At 44.4% G+C, this 10,178-nt stretch overlaps 1 protein-coding gene across 6 annotated transcripts in view; it reads right to left on the bottom strand.

Annotated features, from left to right (window-relative positions):
• Positions 1 to 9,563, bottom strand: part of magixa (MAGI family member, X-linked a) — a 59,728-nt gene extending 50,165 nt beyond the window's left edge. For all 6 annotated transcript variants that reach the window (XM_061685157.1, XM_061685172.1, XM_061685166.1 and 3 more), the window contains exons 1-4: positions 9,332 to 9,563; positions 840 to 891; positions 508 to 745; positions 87 to 203 (exon numbers count right to left, since the gene is read on the bottom strand). In XM_061685157.1, the coding sequence (XP_061541141.1) occupies positions 87 to 203; positions 508 to 745; positions 840 to 881 (397 nt within the window). In that variant the 5' untranslated portion in view covers positions 882 to 891; positions 9,332 to 9,563. The remainder of the gene's footprint in view (positions 1 to 86; positions 204 to 507; positions 746 to 839; positions 892 to 9,331) is intronic.
• Between the last annotated feature and the right edge of the window lie 615 nt (positions 9,564 to 10,178).

The following is a 10,178-nucleotide window of genomic DNA, read 5'->3' as shown; positions in this document are numbered from 1 at the left end:
GGAAATGTGACGTCATCACAAAGCGATGCATCTTGTGATCTGTGCATGTGTGCGTGTGTGTGTGTGTGGGTGTGGGAGGCACGTACAGGGCACAGCGCGCAGGTAAAGGTTCTCTCGGATGAGCTGCTGCAACTGGCTGTCCATGGAGGATGGTGTGAAACACTTACTGAGGTACAGGCGAAGGTCTTTACACAGAGACACACCTGAGACGCGTAGACACACATACACGCACACACGTACACACCCACACGCACACAGAGTGTTGTCAGTCAGAATCATAGTATATCTATCTATAGAGCCAGCTAACAAGCTAAGCTAGTTAGCATCTATCTATCTATCTATATATCCATCCATCCATCCAATTAAGCCAGTCATTTGCCTTTAGGCACAGTCGGAAACCATAGTATTCCTCAAACAACTACGCAATTGTTCCAAATGTCCTGAAAGATTTGGTGAGATCATGGCAAACGATTGACATGCAACACAAATAGCATCAGCCTAGGTCACCTGGTGAAACGGTTTTGATCCTGATCGGGTGAGGACAGGAGTTGAGGACGCCCCGGACGTCGCCCAGCGTCATGCCCAGAACGGGCGTGCCGCCAATCTCCAAGATGACGTCCCCCACGGTGGCTCCGCCCCCGGGTGCCACCGTCACAAAGGGAAACTCGCCATAGTCTGCGCCGCCCCCAATGGCCAGCCCCAGCTCGCCGGAGCTTCCACCCAGTGGAACGAAGCCCTCCTGCACCTGCACCGAAATGACGGACAGCGGTTAGCTGGCGGACCACCATCATAAAGATGACAATGTTACAATTAGCACATTGGCCTGTTGTGGCGTTTACCTTGGAACGCCAGTGCAGCTTCTTCACTGTGTTTTTAGACATGGTGCCAGAGCTGAAAACAGGAAGTCAGTAAACATCATTTACATGTCATATGCCACTGCTAATCTACATATCTATTTATGTATCACTTGAGTATCTACTGTATTTATCTATCTATTCGTCTCTCTATCTAGCTATCTATTATTTAGCTAGCAAGCTAAACAAGTCAGGTGTTGCCTTTACAGTTTCTCCGAGAATATTCTCTCAGGATTAGAATTCTCTCCCGGGACTAGAACCTTCTCTTGGGACTAAACATTCTCTGGGGACTAGTATTTTTTTCTTGGGACAAGAATCTTTTCTAGGGACTAAAACCTTCTCTTGAGAGTAGAATCTTCTCTCTGGACTAGAACCTCTTCTGGGGACGAAAACCTACCTTTAAGACTAGAATCTTCATTTAGGACTCCAATCTTCTCTTGCGACAAGAACCGTTTCTTGAGACTAGACCCATTTCTGGGGACTACAGCCTTCTCAGAGGACAACTACCTTGTCTGGGGACTGAAACCTTCTCTTGAGAGTAGATTCTTCTCTCTGGACTAAAACCTCTTGGAAATAGAACCTTCTCTTGAAACTAGAACCTCTTCTGGGGACCATTACGTGCTCTCAAGACTAGAACATTCTCTCAGGACTAAAAACCTTTTCAAGGCACTAGTGCCATTTCTCGAGACTAGAACCTGCACTTGGAAATGAAATCTTCTCTTACAACAAGAACCTTCTCTTGAGATAAGAATCTTTTCTAGGGACTAAAACCCTCTTTTGAGAGTAGCTTCTTCGCCCTGGACTAAAACCTCTTGAGAATAGAACCTGCTCTTGAAACTAGAACCTCTTCTGTGGACCAGTACGCTCTCTCAATATTAAAACCCTCATTCAGGACAAAAACCTTATCGAGGCACTCGCAACTTTTCTCAAAACTGGAACCTGCACTTGGGAATAGAATCTTCTCTTCTCGGGACGAGAACCTCTCAAGATAGGAATCCTTTCTAGGGACTAAAACATTCTCTTGAAAGTAGAATCTTCTCTCAGAACCAGAACCTCGCCTGGGGATAAAAACCTACGCTGCAGACTAGCACATTTTCTCAAGACTAGAACCTTCTCAAGGGATTAGTATCTTTTCTAGTGGCTACAACTTTCACTTGGGACTAGAATCTTCTCTCTTCTCTCGAGACTAGACCCTTTTCTGGGGACGGAAGCGTTCTCTTGGGACTAATATCTTCTCCTGAGAGTAGAATCTTCTCTTTGGACTAAAACCCCTTGGAATACAACCTTCTCAAAACTAGTACCTCTTTGGGGGACCAGTACATTCGCTCAAGACTAGAACCTTCTCTCAAGACAAAAACCTTCTCAAGGCTATAGTACCTTCTCTTGAGACTAAAACCTGCACTAGGGAATAGAATCTCTCTCGAGATAAGCATCTTTCCTAGGGACTAAACCCTTCTCTTCAAAGTAGATTCTTCTCTTGGAACTAGAACCTCTTCTGGGGGCGAAAACCTACTCTGAAGAATACAACCTTCTTTCAAGACCAGAAACTTCTTTCGGGGCAAGAACCTCTCCTTGGTTTTGTGTTCACCTAAATACTAATCATATAAAGAGTAAACATTTATAATCATCGGATAAAAAGTGGCACGTTGTTTTTGGCGAGTATCTATTGCCCAAATATCTTAACGAATGAGGGCATTAACTTTGCAGGTTGTCACTGTATGAAGTTCAGTCCATTTACTTGCATTAGTTTATATTAGTTTTTCCATGGTGTGGGCACTGATTCTTGCCTTTCATGCATGCTGACACACACACACACACACACACACACACACTCACACTCACATTAATTGAACACTTTCAGTCTCACACCTGCTAACATGCTAACCATAAACACCACAGACACATCCTTGGAGGTGAAGTGTCACTTTCCATGTATGTTACCTGTTTAGCGTTGTGTTGTGTTCAGTTCTTCATGTCGTCAGTTTGTGTGTATGTGTGCATGCATGTCTCTCTCCACAAAGTTCTGTGGTTGTCACTTGCCCCTCCCTCTTTGATAGGGCCGGTCAAAGGTCGTTTGTCAGTGTGTTTAAGGTGTGTTGTAAGCAATGTGTGTGTTTGTGTATACACTAAATAAACCAAATGTGCTGTATATTCTATCCCAGTGGTTCTTAAACTTTTTCCACCAAGTACCACCTAAAAAATTACTTTGCTTTCCAAGTACCACAATCATGACTAGCATTAAAATACCATAGCGTAGTTGGTCCAAAAACAAGACAGAGGTTGTAGTCCTAAAAAGTACATTTAATATTATTGTAAGCAACTGTAACCTTAACAGTTTGAAAATTAACAGTGCGCTTAAACACAGGAAAATACAACACTACTTAAATGATTAAAATAAAATGTATTTTACATAAAACTTAAAAATTGTAACAAAATAAAAGTTTGACAAAAAAGGTTCTTAAATATTAAATGTAAATCTATTGTACTGTAAAGTTAAATCCATCTCAACTGTACTTAGGCATTGATTCTTCCACATACCACTAATGGTACTAGTACCGCAGTTTGAGAATCAATGATCCATATAATTGCGATTGCCTGCAAGGACAGTCCAAAAATCATTCATTCACAGCTATTGTTTCGAATGTCCAGAAGTGTTTGGTCTGTCTGTCTGTCTATCTATCTATCAGGGCTGCACAATTAATCAAATTTCAATCGTGAACGCGATTTTGGCTGCCACAATTAAATGAGCCTGAATGTCAGCAATTTTTTTACATTTAAAATGAGGTCATTGCTGGATATGAAGCAATTTTGCAACCTAGTCAGCCAACCACGAGGGGGGACCCCAGCACTCCTTGCCGTGTGGTTCTCTCAGTCACTGTCGGTGGAATTATGAGCATTAGTCATGACTAGAGAAGCAGGTACAGCAAAATTTGGAGCTAGCGCCTCAGAAAGGGATCAACATCCGTTCTCTGGACATATTTTGATTCAAGACAAGCGATGTTAAACAAGAAGCCATATGTTAAGAGTGCAGCAGAGTTTATTTGCCCAGCAAGGTAACACAACTAATCTGTTCAGTCATCTGGGAACAAAAAAAACAAACAAACAAACCGGCAAATAAACGTCAAAACACTAGACAAGAAACGTGATACCCTCAAGCAATTTCTCCAAGTGGCATTAAATACACTGCATGAACAATAAGTGTGGACAGGCCAGCCTGCAGTTGAAAAGTTTAACTCACGCGAGCCGCCACAATGATTGTTCATTTTTCATATGAAGGATTACTGTAACAATGCGCTCCGGGGATAACTTCAAAATAAAAGCCTAAAATGGCAATAATGTCCAATGTATTAATATGTGAAGCTTTTATTTATTTATTTATTTTTAATTTCGGGTGCGATCTGCTTAGACTACGACTTTTAGCATAGGCCGCTGTTTGCTCCAATATAACGTAACTGCTAGTGACTCGAGTTGACCAATCGAACGACACAAGGCCGCACACAACGTCTTCAATTGGGCTTTGCGGGCATAGATATAAAAACTATATATGCCAGCCTGGCTAATCAATGTGCCTATGTGGAGGCCATGTTGGGAAGGTCGTCGTTCCCATAGAAGGCAACGGAATGAGACTGTATTTACATTTCAGATGACAAAAACAACAGCTTTCATGCATTGTATTATTTGCCTGGCACTGTCTGCCCAAACGTGGATATTCCAACCCACCTCTAAGTTGGGAAAACAGCTTGTGGTAAGTTTCAGATGTTTTTGTTGTTGATTTGGCTGATATTAGCCCATATTAGTCATATTTTATGGTTATAACCAACGAAAACATTTGAGGTACGTGCTAATCTCGTTCACACACACGTATGCATGCGCACTCCACACAAATGCATGCACAGACACACACACACACACACACACACACACACACACACACACACACACACACACACACACACTGCACATTCACATTTTATTTAGTTATAGTTTTCCATTTTATTTGATGTTCATGCTCTGGCAAATCAGAAGTTACTTACCATTTACTCAGTACTTGAGTTTTTCACTGAATACTTTATTGCTCTTACTCAAGTCATTTTTGGGAGGACTACTTTTTACTTTTACTTCAGTAATATTACTTTTAAGTAACAGTACTCTTACTTGACTACAATATTTGGCTACTCTATCCACCTCTGCTTTGCAGTTTGTGACCGTGAACGACTGACCTACAGTCAAGCAGAACAATGGAGCTGTATCTTTCATTGACAATTCATATTGACGGGGGTTTTCAAATGAAAAGTCAATGCTTGCAGCCTAATGTTATTGCCTTTTATGGCTAAACTTTATTTGCTTCCATTAAGTTGCAATTTGTGATAGCACTCTGTTATATCATTTACTCAGTTATCACTTGGTAAATTTGAATTTCTTGGGTAATTTTTTATACTTATCATTTATTCTTATTTAAAGATTCATTTTGCACCAAAGATTGTTTACATATTGTTTGTTGAAAAGTAGTACAATAAAAATAGATTTTTCCCTAACATGAGGAATAATTGTGATTAATTATCAGAATCAGAATCATATTTATTTGCCAAGTATGTCCAAAAAACACACAAGGAATTTGTCTCCGGTAGTTGGAGCCGCTTGAGTACAACAACAGACAGTGAATTGACAGAGAACACTTTGGAGACATAAAGACATTGACCAAAAACAGTCACTGAGCAATAAAGGGTTGCTAGTTATCTGGTAATGCCGGTACTTTTTTTTTTTTTTTTGACAATTGTGCAAAAAGATGCGGAGTCCTCTGGCACTTACAGCAGTTTGAAAGACTGATATTGCAATAGTCCGGTGCAATGACCATTGCGCAAAGGGCGCCGAGACTTCAAGCGAGTAGTGCGATAATCTGGGACAATGTTGATTGTGCAAATGTTGCAGATACTCCTCAATCAGTGTGCAAATGGAGCAGATGCTACTCTGGCATGAGTGACCAGTATGGGTCAACAACAGATATGCAAATAGTGCAGCATGGCGAGACTACTACAGTGAGTGCACGAGTAATATATAATTGGCCCGACAGAAATGTGACAACAAACGCAAGTCAAAAAATTGCCAGCATGTTGTAATGGAATTGTATGTTTAAGAAGTTGATTGCAAGAGGGAAGAAGCTGTTGGAATGTCTGCTAGTTCTAGTTTGCATTGATTGGTAGCGCCGACCTGAGGGAAGGAGCTGGAAGAGCCGGTGACTGGGATGTAGAGGGTCCGAGAGGATTTTGCACGCTCTTGTCTTAGTTCTGGGAGCATGCAAGTCCTCAAGTGTGGGTAGGGGGGTACCGACAATCCTTTCAGCAGTTTTGATTGTCCGTTGCAGTCGGAGTTTGTCCTTTTTTGTAGCAGCACTAAACCAGACCGTGATGGAAGAACACAGGACTCATTCGATGACGGCTGTGTAGAACTGCCTCAGCAGCACCTGTGGCAGGCTGTGGGTCCTCAGAAGCCGCAGGAAGTACATCCTCTGCTGGGCCTTTTTGAGGACTGAGTTGATGTTGGTCGCCCACTTCAGGTCCTGAGAGACTGTAATTCCCAGGAACTTGAAGGTCTCGACGGTTGACACAAGGCAGCTGGACAACGTGAGGGGTAGCTATGGCGAAGGATGCCTCCTGAAGTCCACAATCATCTCTACAGTCTTGAGCGTATTCAGCTCCAGGTTGTGTCGGCCGCTCCAGCCACTCCACTTCCTGGCGATATGCAGACTCGTCATCGTCCCTGATGAGGCCGATGACAGTGGTGTCATCTGCAAACTTCAGGAGTTTGACAGCCGGGTGCGTTGAGGTGCAGTCGTTCGTGTAGAGAGAGAAGAGCAGCGGAGAGAGGACACAACCTTGGGGCGCCCCAGTGCTGATGCTGCGTGTGGATGAGGTGGCCTCCCCCAGCCTCACCTGCTGTGTCCTGCCCGTCAGGAAGCTGTAAATCCACTGGCAGATGGCAGGTGAGCCGCTGAGCTGGAGAAGCTTGGAGGAAAGGAGTTCAGGGATGATGGTGTTGAACACTGAGCTGAAGTCCATGAACAGGATCCTCGCGTAGGTCCCTGCACTGTTGAGGTGTTCTAGGATGAAGTGCAGTCCCATGTTGACTGCATCATCCGCAGAACTGTTCGCTCGGTAGGCAAACTGCAGGGGGTCCAGCAGGGGACCTGTGACACTCTTGAGGTGGTCCAGCACGAGACGGTCAAAGGACTTCATGACCAGAGATGTCAAGGCGACAGGCCTGTAGTCATTTAGCCCCGAGATTGTAGGTTACTTGGGGACTGGAATGATGGTGGAGCGTTTGAAACAGCATGGTACTTCGCACAGTTCCAGATATCTATTGAATATGTGTGTGAAGACCGGAGCGAGCTGATCCGCGCAGACTTTGAGGCAGGATGGGGACACATGGTCTGGACCTGCTGCTTTGTCAATCTTTTGTTGTTTGAAGATGTGTCTCACATCCTGTTCGTGGATGGTTAACGCAGAAGTCAGAGGTGTGATAGTGGTCGGTGGTGCGGTTGTGTGGGTGTGGAAGTGTCCTTTTCAAATCTGCAGTAGAAGGTATTCAAGTCGTTGGCTAGTGTGCTATTGTTCTCAGCTTGGGGGGATCGTCGCTTGTAATTTGTCAGCAATTGGAATGCATGCCAGAATGATTTAGAGTCATTAGCGCTAAACTGTTTTTCCAACTTTGCTGCATAGTTCCTCTTTGCAATGTTAATTTCTTTAGTCAGCAGGCTTCTAGCGCGATTACACAGGGCCGTGTCCCGGCTCAGATATGCGTCCTCCATGGCTTGGCGAAGCTGCTTACGTTTGGCAGTGAACCACGGCTTGTTGTTGTAGAATGTGCAAAATGACTTTGTTGGTACACAAACCTCTTCACAGAAACTGATATAGGATGGGACAGTGTCCGTATATTCATCCAGGCTGCCAGCTGAATTTTCAAAGACACTCCAGTATGTGCAGTCTGAACAGCTTTGAAGTTCCATCTTTTCTTCATTGGTCCACTTTTTGACTGTTTTCACTGTAGGCTTCTCGCATTTAAGTTCTTGCCTGTACGTCAGTATTAAGTGAATCTAGCAGTGATCAGACGAGCCCAGGGCTGAACGAGGTATAACACGGTATGCGTTTTTTAGCATAGTATAGCAGTGGTCCAAAATGTTATTTTCCCTGGTAGGACAGTCGATGTCCTGCTTGTATTTAGGGAGTTCGTGGTTGTGTTTAGCTTTGTTAAAGTCCCCGAGAATAATGTGGGGTGAGTCCGGGTGTTTTTTTTCAATTTCGTTGACTTGTTCGGCGAGCGTTAGCAGTGCGGCGTTCGTGTTAGCTTGAGGCTGGATGTACACGCCAGCCAGGATGAATAATGCGAACTCACGCGGCGAGTAGGCCTTTACGGATAAAGCACATGCCGGCGGAACGTCCGAAGTCTTTACTGGTCTTTATCAGAAGATGAAGCTCGTTGTTGGGTAGGGAGCGTACATTCGCGAGGTGCATCGACAGGAATGCCAATCTGTATCCTCTCCTGCGGAGTTTCACCTGGATGCCGGCTCGCTTCCCTCTGTGGTGTCGCCTTCGCCTCCATGCGCTGAAGACCACGGACGACGCTCCGGTGAGTAACTTGGGGAAAAAACTGAGCGTATTTGCAAAAGTTCGTGAAAGAAAGTCCGGAGTAGCCATCTTGATAGTTAGCAAGTCTCCCCTTGTGTACGTGAGTCGTGTAATGTCTCCAAAGGCGAATGAAAAACACAAAAACAATACTAGAGAGCGCGTAACAGAGGCGACCACACTGGTAGGCGTCACCTTGTATCCTCACCACAATACAATTACAATATTGATCCAAAGAATCGTGGTTATTATTTTGGCCATAATCATGCAGCCCTTCTATCTATCTACTGAGCGACAATTTTTCCAAATGTTTAGTCAAACGCCAACTAGCCTTCTATCCACCAATATGGCTATTTAGCGGAAGTTAGGGATGGTATTAGCATAGTGTTGTTTCCACTAGTTAAGTGGCAGGTGAGTTAATTAACCAATTTATATGATGTAATTTTTTCCTACAGTGACGTCACGTTAGCACCTAAATGATTGGGTCAAGTCAACTGTTAGCTTAGCATCAACTATGGACAACAACAACAAATGCAAGGTAAAAATGCAAAGGCATCACAAGTCATCACGCACACACATACATACATACATACATATATACATCCATACATACATACATACATACATACATAGAAACACTACGAATACAAGGGTGGCTTCCGAGACCAGACGCGCACGCGCACGCACACAACCTGCAATAGTGAGCCCGCCCCCTTTGCGCGTGCCTGTCTGACAATGTGCTGACAGCGTCGTTTTGACCTGCAACGCACGCGCGCGCTCTCACGTGCACGCGCCTACACACAAAACGCAAAACGTTCACACGCACACAAACACGCACAGAACCTGCACATCGCTTACCGTCATGCTCGTCCACGGTGCGGCCGCTTCGCGGTGTTCCTATCCCGGCGTGGAGCTGCTCGACGCCTCGCTCAAGGCTGCGGCAAGGTTCATCCGCGCGTGCGTGCGGAAGGGGATGAGGGGTTGTTGCAAAGGCGCGTGCCCGACGATCACTGCAGGTGAGGATGCAAAGCAGCGAGACGGTGAAACGCTCACGTGTGTGAGTGTTCGCTGCACTATCCTTATCTCTCTCTCTCTCTCTCTCTCTCTCAGGCGCGTGTGCGAAGATAGCAAGCGTACATACGCGTGGAGGGCGGGGAGGGGGCGTGGCATCAGGAAAGGAAGCCGGAAGTGAAAGTAGGAAGTAGGGATGTGCGTATGTTCGTGTGTGTGTTAATGAGTGTCAGTAATACAATTCAGGGATTACCTCACTCACTCTCTCTCTCACACACACACACACACACACACACACACACACACACACACACACACACGCACACACCACTGAAGTCCTCTCATACACACTGCACTAATGAAGTTCTCATACATACGACTGAAAAGCTTTAATACACAGTACTGAATGATTTTTCGTCACACAGATTATTGAAACGCTTTCATACATAGGTCTACTACTGATTTTTTTTTTCCATTCAGACGCACAGTAGCCTCGTGATACACACTCATCCACACAACTGAAATGCTCTCTCTTGCTGTCTGTTCACCACTTCTGTTTTTTTCTTGTTTTTGCCATCTGTTTTTTTTTTATTGTTGTTTGTTTCTTCTGTCTTAAATCTGTTTTTGCCATTTTAAATTATTTACCAACTGCCCGTCTTGTATTTTCTATTTTGCAGTGGCGGAGGGTGAGTTT

This window comes from Phycodurus eques, chromosome 1, assembly GCF_024500275.1.
Source record: "Phycodurus eques isolate BA_2022a chromosome 1, UOR_Pequ_1.1, whole genome shotgun sequence".
Taxonomy (NCBI): domain Eukaryota; kingdom Metazoa; phylum Chordata; class Actinopteri; order Syngnathiformes; family Syngnathidae; genus Phycodurus; species Phycodurus eques.
Note: the sequence above shows the minus strand (reverse complement) of the source record. Positions and strands in the feature narration are given on the sequence as shown.